At 43.2% G+C, this 22,429-nt stretch overlaps 1 protein-coding gene across 2 annotated transcripts in view; it reads right to left on the bottom strand.

Annotated features, from left to right (window-relative positions):
- NUP214 (nucleoporin 214) overlaps window positions 1-22,429 on the bottom strand; it is a 40,273-nt gene that overhangs the window by 12,968 nt on the left and 4,876 nt on the right. For both annotated transcript variants that reach the window (XM_050320148.1, XM_050320149.1), the window contains exons 8-28: window positions 22,233-22,339; window positions 21,552-21,618; window positions 20,927-21,050; window positions 18,935-19,096; window positions 17,406-17,850; window positions 16,029-16,204; window positions 15,240-15,331; window positions 14,834-14,923; window positions 14,329-14,478; window positions 13,921-14,079; window positions 11,702-11,805; window positions 11,011-11,190; window positions 10,469-10,554; window positions 10,282-10,365; window positions 9,719-9,955; window positions 8,857-9,021; window positions 7,784-7,892; window positions 4,998-5,073; window positions 4,218-4,326; window positions 3,154-3,256; window positions 1,513-1,586 (exon numbers count right to left, since the gene is read on the bottom strand). In XM_050320148.1, the coding sequence (XP_050176105.1) occupies window positions 1,513-1,586; window positions 3,154-3,256; window positions 4,218-4,326; window positions 4,998-5,073; window positions 7,784-7,892; window positions 8,857-9,021; window positions 9,719-9,955; window positions 10,282-10,365; window positions 10,469-10,554; window positions 11,011-11,190; window positions 11,702-11,805; window positions 13,921-14,079; window positions 14,329-14,478; window positions 14,834-14,923; window positions 15,240-15,331; window positions 16,029-16,204; window positions 17,406-17,850; window positions 18,935-19,096; window positions 20,927-21,050; window positions 21,552-21,618; window positions 22,233-22,339 (2,899 nt within the window). The remainder of the gene's footprint in view (window positions 1-1,512; window positions 1,587-3,153; window positions 3,257-4,217; window positions 4,327-4,997; window positions 5,074-7,783; window positions 7,893-8,856; window positions 9,022-9,718; window positions 9,956-10,281; window positions 10,366-10,468; window positions 10,555-11,010; window positions 11,191-11,701; window positions 11,806-13,920; window positions 14,080-14,328; window positions 14,479-14,833; window positions 14,924-15,239; window positions 15,332-16,028; window positions 16,205-17,405; window positions 17,851-18,934; window positions 19,097-20,926; window positions 21,051-21,551; window positions 21,619-22,232; window positions 22,340-22,429) is intronic.

Here is a 22,429-nt window from a genome sequence, read left to right as displayed (position 1 = left end):
TGCCTTTGGCTCCTATTTCTTTTTCAACTGTTGGATAAAAACTTAGAAGACCTGGTTACTATAGACCATTTGTTATTGACACCACTTTCACCCCTTCTTCCTTGGTTCAGGTAAACAATTCCTGATATTCACTACAGAACTCTCTTTAAACCAAAGGCTCAGAACAGAGTTTAGGTCATAAAAATACTTTCTGAACACTTGAAGAGTCTTCTACAGATTCAACTCTTTACAAATTCAGCTGTTTATAGACCACCAATCAGTTTCTACACAGCCTGCTTTCAGCTTTGAAAAACTAGAGAAAAGCTCTCAAATATAATTTCCAAAGCAGCTCCACTTGTAACATCCACTGCTGTCCAACAGTGTGGAACTGCTGAAGTTTCAAGGGAGACTGGGTGAGTTTTATTTCATGAACTGTCATTTCATTTCTGAGCACCAAATACACAATTTCTGACTTGAAAACACCGCACTGGTGCTTGGACCTTGGGCCAATTCGGACAAAGAATAGGAAATCTGCATGAATATCAAATAACAAAGAGCAAAAGCTTCTTAGCAGAGCTGTTATTATCCTTCTGCTTTCCCCTGTAAGTATATTAAGTATATTTAAGTAACTGACACTCAATAACATATTGCTTTTTTCCTCCTGAGGCACTGAAATTCCTTCTGTTGTTGTTCCATCACCAGCTAATGGAGATTTCACAGAGCATTGTGAAGCATCTGCCCTCACACAACGCTGTGGTTTGCAAGTCTCTCTCCTGCACCTCCCACTCCTCCTTTATCTGTGTTATTTACCTTTTATGTTAACCAAACCTTCAAATTTTAAGCCCAGTCCATTCTCTCTGCTTAACATCAAGAGAGTATCAGTAGCATTACTGTGACTGTGATGGTCTAAGGATAGAAACAAGCCAAGATTTGTAAGAAAAGGTGTTATCTCTTATCAGAGCAACCAGTAACATTGGGAGCAAGTTTTCGACCATATGACCTCTTTTGCAAGACCGGAATTAAGAGACAGAAAACTTCAAAAATATTATAAAGAAGATGTATCGGTCCCCTTTGTCCAGGTTGAGCAAATATGGTCTACCTATGAAGTGGAAAGGCAGCCTATGTATTGTCACTTCAATTTTAGAAGCCACACAAAGCCATTCCAAGCATTTCCCTCCGATTACTAAATGCTCATTTCACTGGCTGACAGTTTTCTCTGTCAGTCCACCTCAGCAACTTTAAACCTACAGATTAGAGACAGCAGAGGAAATGACTACAGATGTCACCCTTTTCATAAACTGGTACCTCCTAGAAGTTCCTGGCAACAAATATTTTGCTTACTCTTAACAGAAAGGCAGGTGGTCCCGACTGCTGCGTGTCACGGGGCAGAGCCCTGCATGCAGCCTGTGCATGTAATGTTATTGCAATTTTAGTGCTACAACTGCAATGTAGGACAAGAACCACATGAATTAAGAAGAGTAAACATTCTCTTAGTAAGGAAGAGATGCTGTTGGCACACTCTCCCAAACTAACCTTGCGAGGAAGCGAGGCTGAGCGGCGCCGGTGATGAAGCAGCTGATGTGACACCACTAAAATTAAACACAGGCCTAGGAGGAAAGAGGAGGAAGGCAAAGAATGACACTTAGCTCAAAGTGTTGAAACTTCCAACCATATGATTAAGACAACTCTGAGACTCAGACTTGCACAAAGCCAGGCACACAGCAACAGTTTCTCCAACAACTAAACTGGAGGAGGGAAGCGTGCACATGGACTGTGCTCCATTTGTTTCCTCTCTGACAAGCCTTCTAGAGGGTTACAGAGAGTCAGAATTGAAAGTTCTTTTGACCACCCCTCACCCTCCCATGTTCTTCCTTTCTGCTGTATATTCTTTCCCCATGCAGCTTGGCCACTGAACACCATGCCCCAAAATTGATAGCTCTGGGGAGACCAGCAAGAGCAAAAACCACAATGGCAACTGGAGTTTAAAAGAGCTAAAAAGGGAAGAGTCAGTGCATGTACAAAAGGGAATAACACCCATCAAAAAGGAGATCACTCACAGCGAGACAGAAATGAAGAGTTACCGTAACTATTTCACATTGAAAACATTCTGTCTTGCAAAAATACTGTGATCTTTCATAATGAGCACTGGGGTCTTACAGAGATCTTCATTCCCTGAGGCTCTTAAAGCTTTCTCTGATTCTCAAAGACCAGCTGCTGATATAGAAGTCAGGCTGTGGAACTAAGACATCACTGACAACAGCACTGTACTTAGCATATGGTTTGCACACTGAGGCACTGCACATGGGACAAAGGCAGGGTTGTTTGCTTTTTGAATCTGAATTTCCATCACTCAAAAGGAGCCTTTCAGCCCTCTAAAGAGCACAGCAAGGCATTTGGGTAACATCTACTTGACAAACGTGCAGAGAAATGGGTAAGTCTGAAAGAAACCAGCCATTTGAAAGTACGTGTGTTCCGAAATACTTAACGTTGCCCACTTTCATAAAGAGAAATTCACTGGAGTGTTAGACTGGTAAACATGCAGAATTTCAAACAATCATGTCTAAGGAGCTGTCCCTCTCCCCTAAACATAGATTATGTTTAGATATGATCAAAGAAGTATTTGTGCCATCCCTGAAGAAACACTCCCCAAGAGAGATTTCAGAGTAACTGTATGTTCCTAACATGTGTCTTGGTTCGTGTTATTGTTATGTAACACCCATCACCAGATGGCATGGGGCCTCTCTAGTCACCTTCAGGAACTGACTTTTTTTCCAAGCCAAAACATGAAATTTGTTCTGCTGCACTAAAATAAATAATTCATTCAGCAAGCCTGACCATCAGGACAGATTTCAAATCCTAACTGGGGACTTGTTCAATACTCCACTGGAGATAAACCCCCAAAGCAAGCCAGTCCTCCTTTATTCTTGATTAGTTACACACTGAAAAAATCTCAAAGCAATGCAATCATGTGCCCAAGTCTCAGGGACCTTCACACCTCACTCAGGCTTTCACAAACAAGATCCTGCAAGAGCTCTGGTACAACTCCTGCCCTCCCAGCCTAACATTTGCAGGTGCCATTTTATGGCATCACACAGCTTGCAGGCAACACCTGCTGTAACAGCCCATACTCATATTTAATGTCAACCACAAAGAAATCTTAAGGTTCATACAGACCCCGCAGGGGAGAACGAGAACGCTTTGTTAAGCTGGGAAGTTGTTGCTTGTACTGATGTCACAGTAGAAGAAACAGCTGTAACTGTTTTTACTGTCCCTTGTCCTGTAAGTTACAAGAACAGCAAATAAATATATTGATAAAATACACTTACAAACAAACAAACAAAAGCACCCTGTCATCCAGCTATCAGAAAAGGAATTAACAGCTTGCACATGCAGTCTGCAATTTAATAAACTTCAAATAGAAAGGAAATGCTGTCCAATTCAGGAGCTGACATTTTCAATAAACCAAAATTTAAGAAGCATTTGCCAAGTCAAATATGATTCCTAGCTATTTTTACTGTTTTTTACCCCTGGCTAAGAGGCAACCTACATCCACGGATTAAAGGCAAAAGACCAGCAGAGATGGATTTCAGACATTTATGCAAGAGGCTTATAAACCCATGTCCAATGCAAGCATTATTATCTAATACACATTAAAAATCAATTCCTTCCTTCCCTGTCTCCTCTTCCCCCGTTTGCATGAATGATTTAAACTGAGCATTCCTTTCCTAAGAAACTTCCATACTCTGTGCAGCTGATCACAGTATCTGAACTGGCTCTGAAGTTGGTCTTAGAGCTCAGTGCTCAACACACCCAGCACCAAATTAGTTCATGTCAAGCTTGTTCAGGTACTCCTATAATGCTGTGTGTTTAAAAATCAAACCAGCATGTTTTAAATGTTTAAAACCAGCATGATTTTCATGTTTTTAAAAACAAAACAGCTGCTTCTGATTTGCTGTCAGAGCACAGCAGCCTTTGGAAGACAGATTACATGTCCTGAGCCCACTCTGAACAAGGAATTGTATCACTGAATTCCAGGTGCAGGAACAGAGACAAAACACAGGGCAGGGCAGAAAACTACTCTCCTGTGCTTCTGTAACCTGGTTTCTCAAATTCTCTCCCTCAGGATTGGCACAGCAACCTCTCAGGGGAGGCAAATCTTTCTTCCTGCCTTCATTCACCCTGACAGGTGGCAAGAGACATCCAGGCCTCATTTCCAACTCCCACTCACGACAACTTACCTGAGATCTTGTTGACAGATGATGTTGGACCAGCTGTGGATGCCACAGTGCAGGGTGCACACACAGAGGAAGGTGGAGTCTGTCCCTTAATGGAGCTTGTTAGAGGTGTCTAAAAACACAACACCACTTCAGGTCAGTGCAGGCTAACAAATGTCCTTCAACATTGGCTTGGTATTATGGGTGTCATGCAATGACTTAAGAATAAAATAGAGGAAGGTGGTCAAAGCACTTAGTGCCTTTCAATCTTGGGCCCATTATGTCTTGACACTTAAATACAGGGTCAGTACTGAACTTTTCCAACAGGTCAGTTAGCCCCCATGGGCAGCAGCTCAATGATTCCAGGGGACCAAAACTGCTGGGTTGCTTTTTTTTGTTGTGTAGGTATAAAACCCAGCAGCCTGTCAACCAGTAAGAAATGTTTTCAGTAGGATAAGTAAACTACTCTGTCCCTTGATTGCCTATCACTTTTTTGTTGTTGTATCTACCTAACACAGTTTTCATCTGCTGGTTTTTTTTGCTGCAAGCCCTACTGCAGCAAGGCTGTGGCCATTAGAAAGCTGCAAGCCTTCAAAAGTGAGAAAAGGCAAGACATAACAAAGATACGTCTCTGGCATCACACTGGTGAGGTCACAGATAGATAAATGGTTTGTCAAGAACGCAGGGCAAGCTGTGAGAAGGGATTTTTAGGTGATTTGTTCATCAGCAACAATTAAACCCCCTAAGTGTGCTGAGCATGCACAGGTAGTGTATTCCCCAGGGAAAGGGTTCTACATCGGGTACCTGCTTAGCTTGATTTGTAGCAACAGTAGCCAAAACTTGATGAACTGCCTGGGCTGCAGAGTGAGGTACAGACGATCTTGAAAAGAAAAATTAAACAATTATATGAATAACTAGTCTGAAAGAGGATTTCCTCTCCTCTCAGAAAGCACAGCTTCCAGAAGCCTCGAACAACCGCCACTATTAAAGATTCCACGCACAACTCCAAACGAACAAATCTGATTAGAGAATAAACCTCTTAAATGAATCAGCCACATTTAACAAAGGAAGTCTGCAAGTGTGTTTAAACCTCTAGACTTAAATGATCAAGTCTTCTTCACACACTCCTGTCTCTGAAGGGAGTCAGGTCTTTCTATTTTACAGGGAGTTGATGAAAAATCAGCAGGTAAGGAGATTACAATTTTATGCCTTGTGGATAACAAATCTAAGCAGCTTCCTTTATAGTGTGCAACCCAGACAAATAAATGCAATGCTCAGAAGTGCTGAGCAAGGAGACAGAGTTGGGAGGGGGTAGGGAGAGCATTTCCTGTCTTTGATGTGTAGCACAAACATTAACAAAGTCATGGCAAGAACCGTGATAAAATTAACCTGCATTCTGCACTACAGGTTTGGGAATTTCACCATGAAATAAATTGTACATGAGAACCCCCAGACAACTGCTGCAGAAAGGCAGCTTCTTATGGGGTGAAGCATCCAACCTCTGCACTGTGGGCCATTAACACACCAAATCACTGTAACTTGGGAACAGCCATCCAGTTTTAGCGCCTCCTCAAGGTCTGTGGCCCACCAGGCTCAGAAGTTTCAATGGCCAGAAGATTTCAGAAGCTTAAATTCAACACTGGTTGCATTGTTTTGGTGGCAAAGGTCAGCTTTCTTACCCTAGCAGATTCTCTCCATCTTGACTCCAGATCATTTGACCCACAGGTTCTCTGACAAGGCTATGAAAGTGCTGGGTTTGACTTCAGTTGTGGAAACTGGTTTTTGTTTTTTCCAGTGGAAACCATCTATCAGTAACTGGACTGGGACCACCAACAGACCCAGTCACAGGCCACTGAACAACTGATAACAACTGAAAAATCATTCCTGCTTAACAACCCGAAGAGTGTGCTGTGGCAGCAAAAGGGAGCCAGGATGTCTGAAGTAGCAAAAACTGATAAATTAACTTTGCTGGGTGAATGCTCTTCATTTTAGTGCTGAATCTGACTGGCAAGCACGGTTCATTTGGGTAGAATTTTTAGAAAGTACATTTTTATGAGGTCAGCTATAAAATAAGACTGTAGAAAGCCTTCAAGATATCAAGGTAGCTGGAGATCTATAAATTAGAGAGATCAATCAATACTGCCAGTCTAAAACTACTTGAAAGTAAGACAGGTCTTTAACTACAGCTCAAGTGAAAACCAATCTATGTATTGCTTGCTCACATCCTTCTCTATGCACTGCCAGTACTTTCTACTTTTTTCATCGTAATTCTGATGAAAAAGAGAGTGGAAAAGTCTTCCTGGTCACAGTACTGCTAAAATGCTCCCAGACTGCTTCACAATTAAAATGCAGAAGAAACCACGAAGCAAATGTCAAGGTCAGCAGCTGAGCACCACCACTGTAAGACTGTTCTCTGTTTGAAAAGCTGCATCAAAGGAACCTCACCTTTTTTTCTTTGACAGTGAAGAGTATACACAAGTGTATGAAAACCAGAAGTGATGCAACAACGGCAATTGCTCCAGGAGCTGCACGTATAGCTAACAGTTGTATGGATAAAGCATTTGCAACTCCATATGAACTTATAATCAGAGATACGTGGTGAATTTATCCCACTTTATGCAGTAAGCCAAACTTTGCTCACACTTTTCAGCAGTGCCCTTGCCTTCCCAGCCCAGAATATGGTGGCCATGCACTATCCTGGTCTTAAGCAGCAGTAGCAACTTCAAGCAAAGACAGTTTCAAGGTCACTACAATGACAGAGAAAAGGACTAGTTCTGTGGTTGGTGACAGAGCCTGGTGATAAGACAGAAATCTCTGGAATGAGCTGAGCTGGCTGTTGTCTGTACGAGGCAGAGCAGGGAGGCCGAGTGTTACAGCTAACTCACAAGACATCGTAACAACAACTTCAAGGTTAAATAACAGAAGTCAGCATTCATAATTCACTCCTCAGGAAGGCAGCCTTGCAGCTCTGTAGGTCCCCAAAGTGATCGGTCCCTAGTGACACACAACTCTTCAGTCAAAAATTCTGATGTCAAAAAATCTGAGACAAGTTTCCAGAAAAGCCAGAGCACAGTTCTGCCTCCCTCAGGGGGTGAATCTGGGAACAGACAGAAGAGGCATGACTCCAGAGGTTTTCCCTGTAATGGATGACAAAGTAGAAGGAAAACATCTGGACAGCCTAAAGTCAGACCACACTCAGCGACAGAGGGCTGCACTTCCCTCACTGAAAGAGGCAGAACAGAGGTAGTGACTGGAGAGATACCAGGTCCAAAGTACATATTAACAGTAAAACAACTGGATCTCAGAAGGAGAGGATGCACAGAAATGCATTTCACAGACTAATGGAGAAGCAGGTTAATACTGGACTCATCATTTGTTCAGGACAAACCATTAGCAAATCCTTGAATGACCCGGAAAGAAGATCTTTCTTTCTTTCTTTTGTTCCACAAACCCAACACTCTTCTCTAAATCCCCTTTAGGTTTTCCACAGCCAGACTTAAGTAAAACACTGCTACTGCTCCCCACTGGCAGATGTGCTCTAGTGCAAGTGTTACCGAAGGCCACAGGAAAGAGGGGCAGAACTCACTCACCCTATCACTGCAGAGACAGCTGGAGTCAACCCACCAGACTTCAGTTCTCGCACATTCACCACCTGAGGAACGTTTTTCAGAGTTGATTCAGTCAAGGAGGTGCTTACAGCTTTAAGGAACAAAAAAAGAGAGGAGGGAAAAAAAGAAAAGATGTAAAGACAATCTCCATATGAAGCATTTCATTCAAGATGGTGCCTGAGTGACTCCAAAAAAAAATCCATCTAAGTTTCTAGAACATATGTGGCATATCTGGCCCAAGACATCTGGTACCTCAGCCCTCAATAAAAACACCAGAGAAGTGGACAATGATCTACACAGTTGGTACAATTTTCATTGCTTGTTGACCAATTATTCTTAAGAACTTTCCCTTACACACATTGTAACACCTTCAGTTAACAGCAGTGACCTGTGTAGTTACTCCCCAGTCTCTGCCAGAATTCATGTCACTACTTAACTTTCTGCACTTAGGCACTCCTCGGGCAAGGAGAATCAACTAATCCAATTCCTCTACCAGTAACTGAGTTGTGTTTCTTTTCTGCACTGGCACTGCAGTGCTGGAGAAGCACCAAGAAATGTCTAAAGCCAAACAGGAAAAGCTTAGGTTGGGGAACCTTTCTCCTGTCAACTCAAAACCTTACAATCAAATCCAAGGCTTAACTCAACAGTTCACCTTAAAATTTTAAGTTTCGATATTAATTTGTTGTACAATTCAGGTCTTTAATTGCACAGTTAATAATGAATAGTTATTAATACAGGCCAGTGACATCCTTTCTCTGGTCTCCAAGAGTTTCCTGCACACAGAGCAATGGTTGTGCCGGGACCTCATTGACATTTCTGCCACTGCACAGATGAGAAAGGCAGAAGAAATCTGAGGTGGGAGTTCCTCAGGCATTTTGTACGAGCAGCTTCCAGGAAGAAGGAAGACAAAGAAGCACTGGATAGCTCCGAGATGCAACAACTACAGATCTGCGTCACATTTTGCCTGATGATCTTCTCCTCTGAGAGAAATAAATTCCTGTGAAAGCCACATTCAGCTGCTCAGAGGTCACTTGGGCAATTAGCCATCCTTTTACCTGGGGACTGGTTAGCAGCCATCTGCCTCTGCAGAGCTGCAGCAGCTGCTGCTTGTGGTGCTGGAACAGTGACAGTGGGAGCAGGGGCCCCGTGTTTCACCGTCTTTGTTGCAAGCATTGTGCTGTCTGCCCCTTGTGGTATGATCCTGTTTGAAGAGGTGGGCACTAAAAAACAAAATGAACAAAAACATTACAGTCCACTGTATCTCTGCAAACCAGAGAAGTCTTTGAAAGCCTTTGCTGAACTGCAGTTCCTCTAAGTGAACAGTTTCCTTCTGACAGGACTGCTGTGCAGACCTTTCAAAACAATCAACACAATCTGGCAGTTTTGGTGTATCCCAAGGAATTTAGCAAGTAAGTCTCAATACGTGTCATTTCAGTGCATTAGAGGACTTTTAAGTTTGTTGTTACAGACACTTCTGCTGACACTTTATTTTTCTCTCTGGCTTCAGAGATTAAAAAACCTCCCTCACACAAGGAAAACTGAGCGTATGCAAGTACAGTTCTTAGTGAGAGTTGCTGGGCTCACAACTCCTAACCTTGGCCCCGTCAATCAAATGCAGCAGTGCTTCAGTTTCCTAGTCTTTAGGACAGTATTTTAGGTCACTACAGTCTGAAAGAACCAGGCTATCATGAAAACACAGTCACTGAGTCAAGGTCTTTTAGTACTTTTAGCTCGAGTTGATGAGTTAACAATGCCACTGTGCTACTGCTCCTGGGAACTTGGCAGCATAAATCTGCAATCCTGCAATCTCACTTCTCCAGTGCTTGAAGCACTGGCAGTGGATACAGTGGTTAAAGATGCCCACAAGAACATACTCAGAATTGGAGAGGCACTGCAAACACAACTCATGCAAAGTACCCAGGGAGAGGTGCTGCTTCCCAAAGGACGGAGACTGAGCCATCAAACCAGGCTGGATAGAGGGAGTTCGGACCACAGGAGCATGACGAGGGACTGGGACTGGAGCAGCCTCTTCTTCCTGGTCCACTGCTTGGGAATCATCATTCTCCAGCGACTGGGAAACTGAGGATGTTGAGCTGACTTCATCCAAATCTTCATAATATCTTGTGGACAGGAAGGCAGATCGGGACAAACTTGCTGCAATATCAGAAACAAAATCATGTGTGCATTAAGTTGAGGGAACCATCCAGCCCAACAGCCACAACAGGTGCAGCCTATTTTAGGGTGCTCTTCTATTGGCTTGTTTTAATCCTGCATTGATAGGATTTGACTTCTTAACTGCAAGGAAAGGCAGCCTTCAACCAGGGAGCAACTGAAGAAAATTCTTACTGAGAGCAGATGGGAGAACAGGAAAGAAGAAGTAGGGGTTGAGAAGCCAAAAGGTAACTTCAGGACTGAGTCCCACAGCAGGTAGTCAGCCTCTCAGAAACCACTTCAGACTTCTACAGTAACTAAAGGTTTACCTGGAGCTGTAGATCTAACTGGTGGAGTCTTCCTCTTGGCTAGGAAATTCCTCAACTGTGCCTGCTTCAATAGGGACAGCTTAGCTGGAAAATGGAAGACAGTTATTAGTCTGTAATCGAACTGCAAGTCAAAAAAAAAAGTAATTCACATTTATGGTGTGAATGCCAGGAAGAAAGGATAAATTACCAGGTGCTTTGGGCAGAGGTTTGGCGTGTGATTTCAAGGTAGTTTTCATCAAAGCATTGCGCAGGCTTTCAAGGTCACTGTCAAAACTGGGACAAAACAGAGCAGGGGAAAAACATCATCAGCAGAAAGAAGCCAACCAAAGCAGGAACAGAAGTGGGCCAAAAGAGCCACTAGAACCACTGGCGTATCTGGAAGAACAACCCGCTCCTCTGGACAGCGTGTGATTTAAACTGCTGTTTTGGAAACTTCAAGAGCCATTCACTTCTTCCCCCGAAGTCAGACCAGCAGTATCTCAGCCTGGAGAATCTATTATCCCATTTACTATAAAACCCCTTAACTTTTAGGGGAAATTTCTGGCATCGAACAGCACGTCACAGAACACAACTGATGAGCTTCTGTATCACCTGGGCAGAGTCCAGCGTAGTTTTTCCTGTCCTCCCATACCATGCCCACATCATTCTTTGGAGGATGCACCTTTGCACACTGCTAGGGGCAGGAGAGAAGGAGTGTCAGCACCACTGAGGAATTCATGTTTCACAAACCTCTGAGCACTGCTAAGGGAGGTATCGCTGGGAACACTCCACTGGGATGTCTGATTATACAGGCGGAGCTGCTGCAGGCTGTTCACCAGGTGATTCAGCCTCTTCCTCTGCTGGTTGATTATCTCCCGGTTATTAGCCAGGGTGTTAAACAAAGTCTCTCTCTCAGGAACGACCAGACGCCTGCAGGGATCAGATCAAGAGATAAGGACCATTGTGTGTATCTGGCCACAGGCAGGCAAGCAAACACCAAGTGGTTTAGGGGTTCTGGCTACTTAAAACTCAGTGAGGTCAAATGTGCTTTGTTTTGAACAACACAGAAGTTCAGTTCATCTCCAATGCATATTTCTCCTTTAGATATGCTGCCAGTTTATTCATTTAGCTCATTTACTTCATGTTTTATCTGTCAGTAAGGTTTCATTAGCTACCATCAATGGATTTCTACAAACCTTAATAGTTTTTTTCTATAAGCATTATTTTCACTGTACAGAGACACAGCAAGCTGGTAACATGTATGAAGCCAGAGAGTCTAAACCTGTAGCTCCCAGCAGGTGTCTTAGCCAAGTTTTATTTACCCAGACCCCTTGAAAAAGATCATACTGTTAAAAGGCTTCTGTCTGTTGATTAGAGACTAATTCCCAATTCACTGATATGTTCTTTATAGTATTTCTGTACTCCAATTTCAATTACTTACTTCTGCTTTCTCTTCTGTTCCAGATGCCGATCCCACTCCAAATCCAGAACGTCATTCACATCCTGAACAGCAAACTTCACGTACTGGTGCAAGCGCCGAATTTCCTACCATGCAAGATAAAGTCAGTTTTTAATTCAATTCAGAAACCTCAGTTTTAGAAGCTGAAGACTCTTTGCCATGCAGCACTTCCCCATATTTCTACCTGGGCAGTTTTACCAGCACAACTAAACCAGAGGAAAATTTACTTATCAGTTAATGGGGTACACACAGGGTTTGGCTTGGGCATTTTACCCCAGCTCTCATTTCTCTCTCTAGAAATAATACTTTCCATAATATTTGCAAAACATTGCCAGATCTTGAAAGAAAGGGTTTTACAAACACCAGGCATTGTACAAAACAATCCTTTTTTTTCAAATGTCATTTCCAGAACATGAGTCATTTGCTCCCATTTTATAACGCTGAAACTTCTAACAATTATAAGTGATCAAAGCTTTGCAAGCAACTCACAAGGCTCTGGGAGACCAGCGTTCACAGACTATGATTCATGAAAGCATTCACAAGTGCTCACAACTCCCACATTAAGGCAAGGAATTAATTTGATTTTTATAGGTAGGAAAGGAAAAAAAAAAGGCAAGCATGGAGAGTGACTTATCCATGTCCACACAGTTGCACAACTGCCACGGATAAGCCAGAGACCTCTGGCCTCAAGCCCTGCTCCTTAAACAAACCCAGCACTCAGCCTCATTACTGTCATCCCTGGCATGGCCATGGCTTGAACTCTGACTTTGTAAATCGGAAATGAAAACTGCAGTTGGTTTCAGTTCATCCCAACAGAATGCTCACTTCAAACACAGTGATGAAGCAGCCAAGGAACGTGGCTCGGGAAAAATTCCACTGCAAGTGTTTTCAAGATACAGCATGAAATTCTAGTGTGACATCCCCAACCTGAAACCAAACCTAGTTCTGCTGTGGGCTTAGCGTTAAACACTGCCAAGGCGAAGTTTTCTCTCTCCAGCAGCTGTAGAGCAGCAACTCTCTGGATACCAAATCAGTATGGCTGGACATCAGAAAATTTTCAGGGTCTTTAAAACTTCATTGAAAACTAAGACACAAAGCTGACTAAGGGAGCTTTTCTCACCCAGGAGAATGGGGATCATGCAGACTGAGCAAAATTTAAGAGTCAGAGCTTTCTCACAAACTTTCAGAAAGTTGACCTGAAAGTTCTCTCCTTACTTTCCAATCCAATTCCTCTTCTCCCTCAGTGTGTTAGCCTTTCCTCATGATCCTCTCTCTACAACAGGGAAACATGCATTTCAAGATTATCTCTGAAGTCACAAGCATAAGCTTGAACTGTTGCAGAGACATACTGGACATCAAAGCAAAGGTGCAATTAAGACTGTGAATCAACCTACAGAACCCAGGTGAAGATCAGACCTGAAAGAACTGACTTTGTGTCAGCTCATTTCTAATAACTGCATGCCTACTCCCGATAACTACTGCCACAAAGATGACATTCAATTATGCCTCCAGCCTGCCAGTCAAACTTTTTGAGAGGAACTTATCAGTGTATAAAAGACCAAGTATCATTTGTAGGGCACATTCACTCTATTTTGCTTAGGGTTAAATAGCCCTCATCACCAGAGCTGTAACAAAGAGTGCTTCACCCCTATTTTCTTTCATGTCTTTGAAAGGCTCTTTATGTACTGCTGGTTATTTTCCTTTGTGCCCCAGCTTTTAGAATATCATTAAGCTTTATGCTCCACCATCCATGAAATTAACCACACAATTCTGTAAGTCATAATAAATCATCAAATTGTTCCAAAAGGCACTTGCTGAAGATAAAAATAATTCCAAGAACTCTTCTATAAAGTGTAGAAAAAAAGCCCAACACTCTTTTATCTGAAATCCCTGAGCAAATATTACAGGCTGAGAAGGAACAGGATGTCAAGAGTCACATTCTGAGCTTAGAAAAGACTTGGATCTCAGGTGAACTGCTTCCCTTCAGCAGGAGTTTTGAATCATCACTGCAAACGGTAAAAACTGAGAGGAGCTTTAGGAGAGGATTTTCAGAGTGCCTTCAAACTCAGGGAAAACAAAGCTCATTGAACTTTTGCTACACTGTGTTGAGGCAGCAAATACCTAGGGCAGAACAACAATGCTGGGCACTTGCACGTTGCAGACCTCAGTTATATTTTATTTAAAACTCTCTATTTTCATACCTGAAGCTGTGCTTCACTCTTGGGATCCAAAGGTTTCTTGTAGAGCAAGTGTAAATACCCCGAATTACGGTTCTGTTCGTTCTGTTCTTTAGCCTCTTCTACCCCTGCAAACCCCTCCAGCAGGGTCGTCTTCAGAATACTGATATCTCCGTGAAGTGACTGCAAACAGAAATAGAACAGATGGGACAAGGTTCAGAGTACCATTTCTCACTGCCATCTCCAGCACAAGGGCTTTTGCAAGTAGCTGCCTGAAAGCACAAATGCAAACGTCACCCCCACATTAACACGGCAGAGTCAGATGTTCCATTTGCATCAGTTCAGCTTTGGCAGGTTAAGCAGGAACATCAGGTGAGGAACAGTCACTGCTGAGGAGCTAAATGGTTTACAGTTTGAAGATACCCTGCTCACCTCTGTTGTCTCTTTGATTTCCAAGAGGAAGGTGCGAAGATCATCTGACTCGGTTCGCAACATCTTCATTTCCTCTGGAGTTCCAACTTGGAAAGAGGCTTTGGAAGTCCGGGCCTTCAGCTCCTCCATCTCCTTTTGAAAATGTGCAATCTGCAAAGTCAAGAGGAAGAAAGTGCAGCCTATGAAACACAGCAGGGTCTGGAACAAATGTCACAGCTCCTGGATCACGCTTCAGCTGCACCATGAACACCAGTCACTTCACAGCCAAAGTGGGAAATTTCTCTTCAACATTGAACAGGAAAGAACAGTCCATCTTTTTAGCACAGTGAGTGAAGATGACTGAAGAGGACACACAGACAGCAACTAAAACCAAGGTTGATTATCTTGGGAAAAATTTCCATTCTGATTCCTAAGCTACTTGCAAGCACCATCAGGGTACGATTGAACTGAAGTGTCTGTGGTCTTAAAAGTTTCTAAAATGTAGAAAACTGCTTCAAAATCTCACCTCCTCTCTAATTCCTGCTATGACAGGGTCTGAATCCTTCCACTGGTGGGTCTGCTTCTCTAAAGCTGCGTTGGGGGCTGCTGATTTGCCCTGGAAAAAAAACAAAACAAAGCCAATATTAAAGGATATTATTCATTGCAACAGGGAGCTTAGAATATAAAAAGATGTCTCATGTTAGAAACTCCAGACACCAGATAATCTGATTATAACAACACAGATCAAAACACAGCTCTCTAAAGACATGCAGAGAACATTGTTTTACAACCACAGATGTGCTGTTATTTAAATGTCAAAAGCTAGCTAATTGTTGGACTTAAGAATACTAGTTCTGTCCAAGGAATTCTAAGCAATTCATAGGCCATGCAAAACATTCACCCTCTGAAGAACCCAGTCCAGTTCCTGTTACCTGAGCAGAGCTTGGCTTTGCTGCAGATGGGGTGATTTTGGGTGTCTTCTGTACTAAGGAAGCTGAAGGAACATTTTGAGCAGGACGTGCCACTGGAATTTAAGGAGAGGGACGGTAATTTATGAACTTATACAAAGCTTGAGAAAACAGGTTATGATAAGACACACAATCACTGCTGTCAAATCCAACAGCAGCAGTGCCAGGGGCCCTAGTCCAAGAACACACCTTCCTCAGGTGCCTTTTCACTCCCATCCAGTAAAATCTGCTAACAGTAAAACCAGCAAAAAGTGCTAACAGTAAAAACTGCCACTCTACAGTAGCTGGCTGCACCACTCCTGAGGGCCTCGAGACCCCCAGTCACACAACCATTTGACAGATGGAATATCATTCTGCTAACAAGGGAGTGCCATCTGATTTGAACTCATTTGTGGTCCTTTTGAACTCTAGTCAGCCCAGACGAAAAGAAAGGCATCAATTTGTGTGACTGCCCAGAAACATTCATAATCAGAGCTGCATTACAGAGCCCTGAAAATGCCAGGACTTCTGGATGAATGCAAGCAGCTGAATATAATTGTTTCACATATGTCTCTCTGAGGAATGAAGAGCACAAATGGAAAAACTGCTGTTTCAAGACTAAGTGCATCACATCATTACAGTGTGCCAATCAGGAGGGCCACTAAAGCAGGAAAAAACAAGAAAGAAAAAAGCCCAGTAAAGCTCTCTATGTTCTAAAACTTTTACAGCATTGTTTATAATGCACTATTCCCAACAACAGGGTCAGCCTCCTACCCGTGGCAGGCACAGGGGATGAAGTCTTCAGTGGTGTGGCAGGAGAGGCTGGGACAGGCATGGACTGGCTCAGAGAACCTCCAGAAGCAGGTTTTGAAGTGGTTGAGAAGGAAAACATTGTGGAAGTGCATTGGCCACTGCTGCTCGTGGGAGAAGAGGTGTCTACAGCAGTGAACCTGCAACAGAAAGCAGAATGTCTCTCAGCTCTGAACTGATCCCAGCTGCCTCCCTCCATCCAAAACGAAGCATTAGGTTCCCATGAATTAGCATCCACTGGAATCAGCAACAACTCAAGCTCCAGCTATAAAATCAGGAGTGTAGCTTCTGGAGATGGTGGGAAGGAGCCACTCAGGGTAATTTCTGAATACGTGGAACCACAAAGACTTCTACCACAGACCCACCCAGTGAGCAAAAGCCAAATGCCAGCAAAAAGCACTACACTGCTTCAAAATGCACCTCGTCATTTTGCACCAACTGCAGCAAATCTGAGCTGCCTTTCAGTGTCATCCTCACAGCAAGGCTCAAGCAGAAATTCTGCAAGAAAATATGAATTTCTATTCATCTGCAAACTCGTCTCCTCAAGGCAGCCAATTTAAATATTCAGCCAATTCACTGATGTATCATTTGCTTTATACACAAAATATAAAAAGCCTTAAGAGCTCTCATCAGATCCTGGTGTAGTAAAGATTTTCCTAATTAAAAAAAAAAAAAAAAATCATTTGAACCATCGGAAATTTCTTGTGATACATTTACATGAAAGTTGCTTTCTATAAAAAGCAGCTCCAATTAACACAGCTCTGTATTTTAAACCATTTTTCCTAAAAATAGAGAGCAAGTCTCAGAAGTTGGAGGGAAGAGTGGGTATATGAAATCTGAGAACACTCCCTCAAACCCCTTTGGCATAGTTTCTAATCAATATTATTTTTTTAGTTGGTGTGAACAAGCTTTAAAGATTCCAGATCCTGTATTCAGTGACCAAGCATCCATTTAGGAACAAAATCAAAAGGTCTGGCACCTTCTCTGTCCAACACAAGAGTGGCAAAGCCATCCATCAGCTGTGGATACAGCTTCCCCTCAGCTCTCCAAGCTGCTCTTTAGGTTGGGGGTAAGGAACCTTCAACAAACACTCAATGAAACTTGTGCTATCACCACCCCAATAAATCAGTCCCAGACAGAAGGACTTTCTGAGTTTTTAACCATGATTTAGCCAAGACAGCTACATCTTAAAGAGAGGCTTCCTCAGTGCTTTCTTGGGAGCATGGGGAACAGCTCTCGGGGCAAAAATCCAGATACCATCTTCAGAACTAACATAGGTTATCCATGCCTGGAGCAATTTAAGAAGGAACCAGCCCCTGCATTCACTATTTATCTATTTACTTCTCATTGAGGTTCACTTTGACTGAAGAGGCTGAAGGTGCAAAAGATGACTTCTGTGCAGCAGGAGCTGTGGAGAGCGGTGGTCCAGGTGAACTGTCCGCAGCTGGTTTAAAGTTCATGGACCCAAAGGGAAAGGAGGTGGCAGCAGCTGCAGTGGTGCCCACAGGAGGAGTCATGGATGCCTTAGAAGCAGCAGAGGAGAATGTTGCTGCTCCAGTCAGAGCAGGAGTCTGGGCTTGCTTGGAGGCATCAGTGGCAAAGGGGTACGGTGGAGGATCACCGCCTGAGGAGCCAGGTGTCTTCACAGCCGAAGGCATGAAGGAAAAAGCAGCTGCCCCACCCGCCGTGGGAGGCTGACTTGAGGCAGGAGCAGCAGGAGCAACACCCGTTACTGTGTCAGGCTTTAGAGAAGTTGGAGGAGTGGTTGGAGTTGGGGCAGTGCTTCCTGCAAGAAGACAAATGGGAAAGGAGGAGACTCGTTTGGCTGCACTGTCTAACGGCAGAAGGTATTGCAAGGCCAAATGCTGTTTGATGGGCACAGCTCAGCACTGCCTCACTCACTGGACAGACAGCACAGTGAGGAAGAGAGGAAGAGAGATGGCAGAGCTGGGCCTGCAGTCCCCAAACCCAGCAAGTGATACAGAAAGTGCACCCAGTCCAAGGCACGATCAATACCACAATCTGTCTAGATTAATGTTGTCTGCAGTTTCCTGTGGAAAGGCTTCACCTTTCTCCATTGATTTTGATGAGGTTCCTGCCATCTCAAGTAAAACAGGCAATCAGCACACAAGCCAGCCAGCTCTGCAGAGGGGCAGGCTGCCAAACAGCAGCATTGTGGCTGGGGAAGGAGAAGCAAATTTGGGCTTAGAGACAAAAATGATGCATCTGCAGTTATTACTCCTGCACTCAGACAAGCAAAACAATCAGCTTATCTGCCTACCCCCGCACAGGAAACTGCCTATGTCACACTACACGGGGCAACACATCTATAATTCAAACAAAACTGCTGTTCTTCACCTGCTGACACAATTTTCACAGTGCTGCAGAAAGCTATCGTTTAAGTAAGATTTGCTGCAGCCAAACACCTTGGTTTGCATCATGACCTCCTGTGGCAAAAGTATGGAGGAAAACCATCAGCTCTCTGAAGGGTGCAGACCGTGCTCTGGGTCTGCAGAGTGCTTGATCCTTGTCCTCAGGCAGAGCCTGCAGTCCCTGCTGCAGTTAGAATCGTGCACCCCAAAGCTGGACAAAGGGCCTCCTAAAACCGCTTTGGCCCTGTTCTCCAAAGGTTGAGTCTAAGAGCACAGCCTGCAAAGTGCTTGAGATCCTACAAAGGACAGGACTAGATGATTCCACACTAATGCAAAAAAGACACAGAACAGTCGTGGGAGCACAAAACACCCATCATTACACAGAAAAAAAAAAAAATGTTTTCAGTGACCACATACATGTCTGACTACCAAACTGACAGACCAAGATGACACAGATCCACAAACGCAAGTGTTCTCCTACCCCACTGGAGCACTTACCTGCTGACTTTGGAACTCTCTCCCCTGCCAGCTGCAGCGGCTCCGGGGTCACGATAAGTGACCTGACGCCCGGGTTCTGGTTGATCATGTAAAACGGGCAGAGCACACCGTCCGTGGAGAGCAAGATCAGAACTGGAGCTGGGGCAAGGATCTTGTCATCACCTGCCAGAGACCACATATGTCAGTCCTGCTGTCAAAGCTCCTTGTTCTGTTCCTACTGGCATTGCCACCTTCATGTGACTCGATGAGCACAGCATTTCCTACATTTCTCCCTTCTTGCTTATATTTGCATTTTTGTTACCTTGCTTCTCTATGAAATGCCCATTTTTTCTTTTTTCCTTTTCTGGTCCTTTCTGTTATTGACTTCATGTTTAATAAATTCATAGAGGAAGAGTTATTTTGGCACTCAAATGTCACCTCCTGAATGACAAAGCCCAACTTCCACCTGTGAATTCCTGTGCCAAGCTTTTTCACACTTTGAAGCAGTCCTTTTTCCTCACCTGTATGCTGCTGCTGCCTCCTCCAATCCTCTGTCCCTTTCAGCAGTCCCCATATTCCACTGGGTCCTCTCACCTCATTAACATTCATCTTCATAAAGTACCAAAGAGAATTGCTACATAGGAAGCTTTTTAACTTTAAAGAAAGCCAACATAAAACAAATATCCTCGTGATCTGAACCTCTGATATAAAACACTTGTGTTATTTGCAGCTGCTTTGTGAGTCTGCTTCAGCTGAAAAATTCTCAGCACAGTTAAACACTCCCTATATATCTAAATAAAAAGTCTATAATGTTTTAACTGCCCTTAATTAAACAAAAGAACTCATATAATCTAGAATGCAGGAAAAATCTGCTATAATCATGGTGCCTTGTTTGTCAGGTAGTGCAGTGGATGGCCATGTTTCTTTACCTATTGATTCTTTAATAGGTAAGGGCAGTCTCCACATGGGAACAAGCTCCAGGACAAAAGAGGTTTCTTTGCAACCTATACTTGCTGTGAACTGCAAAGCCAATTGGCTGCACTCTGTGAGAATACACAGAATGAGTTAGTGAAAAGCGTCTCCAAAAACCTTTCTAAAAACCCTACAGGTTTTAAAAATCTGTCCTGACAGATTGCTTAATCCAGTAACCGTATAGATTAACAGAGAAAAGGCTTCAAATTCAATTTGGCATTCAAGTACAAAGTTTGACCTCAATTCCCTACTGTAGGTTTTCATTCAGGTAAAGTTCTCAGCTAACTGGCACCCTCCTGTGCTCTTCAGGAACTCCTGACTGCAGTACCTTCCACTCTGCCTGAAGGCATCTCTATTTCAACCTGTCTCTGGGTTTCAAGGGAGAGTTCTTAGAATTCACTAAGATACAACAGAGTAGCTCAGATGTAGCTTCAGACTCTGACAAGGTGCTCAGAAGAGCCTTCAGGCAGCACAGAAGGTACAGCAACAGTGCAGCTGCCTTAGAGCACAGCAGGGTTTAGGCAGTACAGACCCTGTGCTTTAATGCAGAATTAAAACCTACACATTCACCTCAGCAATCTTTGCTGTTTCTGGCTTTGAAACCAACCCACTTTTGCTTTAGATCAGTGCAAATGTACTTCATACAAAACAGTTCAGCAAAAGGACATAAGTGACAAGAATAAAGAGCACCTCACAGGCAGCCTGAAATCCCCAGTGTTAGAACATGACTCATTTAAACTCACTGTTATCCCAGTTCTGTGAAACACAGGTGTAACTCAGGAGCTTTGTTTGCTAAGGCTGTTACTGTAGTATCCCAGGCTGCTGAAAGCTCCAAGGAAGAAATGTGCTTAACACTTTGCCATTTGAATCCTCACACAAAAGGAAGGCCATGTGTTGTTGGTTTGGTACAAACGGCAGGAGGTGTGTCAGTCTCCCTCTCAGAACCATCTCCCAGAACCCTGAGCACCAGGCTGCCCCTCAAAAATACCTCCTACCTCGAGATTTTTAGACTACTCCACCAGAAGGACTAACAAGACTTACTGATCATGATGGGCATGTTACTGGTGTAGTCCACAGCAACACCAACAGGCAGAGTGTCATCACTTTTATCTGTCACGGGAAGTTCTGCTCTGCTGGAGTCCTCCAAAAGCCACGATTCCCAGTTCTGCAAAAAGTGAGATTATTGACTGCTGTTTTCCTGTGATCAGCTCTCTTCACAACTCCAGCCTGAAGGACCAGCTAGAGAGCATCTACTTCAATTTTTCAGATTAACAAATGTCAGAAGTATCAGGGCCCTTCACAGATCTGTGTGTGACTTCTCACACACCACTGCATGTCACCTCACATGAATCACTTTAATAAAGTGAGCTGGACCAAATTTTGAGACTGTTAAATGAATCATGAAAACCAGACTGCTAGTATTTGGTTCCACAACCCACTGTTTCTGTTTGTGCTTTCTTTCTGTGTCACACAAATCTCTTGTTCATCTAAGAATTGTCTTAAGGTTCTGTACAATTTAGAAGCTTGTTTAGTTTTGGGCTGCTTTTAAAAAAAAACATCATCTCATTGCATTCCAGGTTTTATACTTAAGATTTCTGGGAAAGATGAGGTACACATGCACAAATACAACACAAAACATATTCCACAAATGGAACAAAAATATTACCTGATCCCCTTGCTTGGCAAGAATGCTGACTTCTGTGGAAGCTGCTGAAGCTGCCAGAACCAGATCCCTGTAGGCACGGACACAAGCAGGTTAAAACTAACATGACAGTCCACTGCAAGGTCCCCAGCTCCACCACTCATTATCATCTGTATAAATCTGCTACCAGGAATCAACTAGGAATACAGTTATGCAATACAAAAATGACTTTCCCTGCCAAGATGAGGGAAACATGTCTGGTACATCAATATAGAACTTCTGTCTTTCAAAGCAATGGTTTGACAACCCCTCTATCATCATAAACAACAACAGTCCAAGTCAGGTAGTTGAAAAGTTAGAACAGCTTCTTCAAAAGAGATACATAATTAAGTGAGACAAAAGGCCATGCTTTACCCACCCAGTAACTTAAAATCCCAAGGGAAATAGTTATGACAGATTTTAAACAATCTTATGTACCTACGTGAAATCGTATGAATTCTCACCAAGGGAGTATGTTGGCACGGAGACAAAGCATGCAGGAGAAATAAGTTGTACTTTCACAAAGCATTTTCAAAATAGCAATTTAATTTCTCTCAAACTCAGGTATTATATAGTTTACAAAAAGAAGGAACACAGTATAGGGAAAGGAATGACCACTCAGACACAAACACCAAGGAAATGATTGCCAAGATTCCTGCTACTCACCATTCCTCAACAAAGCTGAGGAAGTAATGATGCTGTCTCTCTGTGCAGCTCCCATAGCAGGGTTCCATGAAATTCACAAACTTCTCTGGTCGCTTCTCTTCCTTTTTCTGTAAAATCAACACTGATAATTTATCTTCCAATGCAGAAACCGAGTAATCTCCCATAAATCTGCCTGCACCAGGGTACACCAATAATGT

Source organism: Myiozetetes cayanensis, unplaced genomic scaffold (assembly GCF_022539395.1).
Source record: "Myiozetetes cayanensis isolate MyiCay16 unplaced genomic scaffold, myiCay2020 scf23, whole genome shotgun sequence".
NCBI classification, from domain to species: domain Eukaryota; kingdom Metazoa; phylum Chordata; class Aves; order Passeriformes; family Tyrannidae; genus Myiozetetes; species Myiozetetes cayanensis.
Note: the sequence above shows the minus strand (reverse complement) of the source record. Positions and strands in the feature narration are given on the sequence as shown.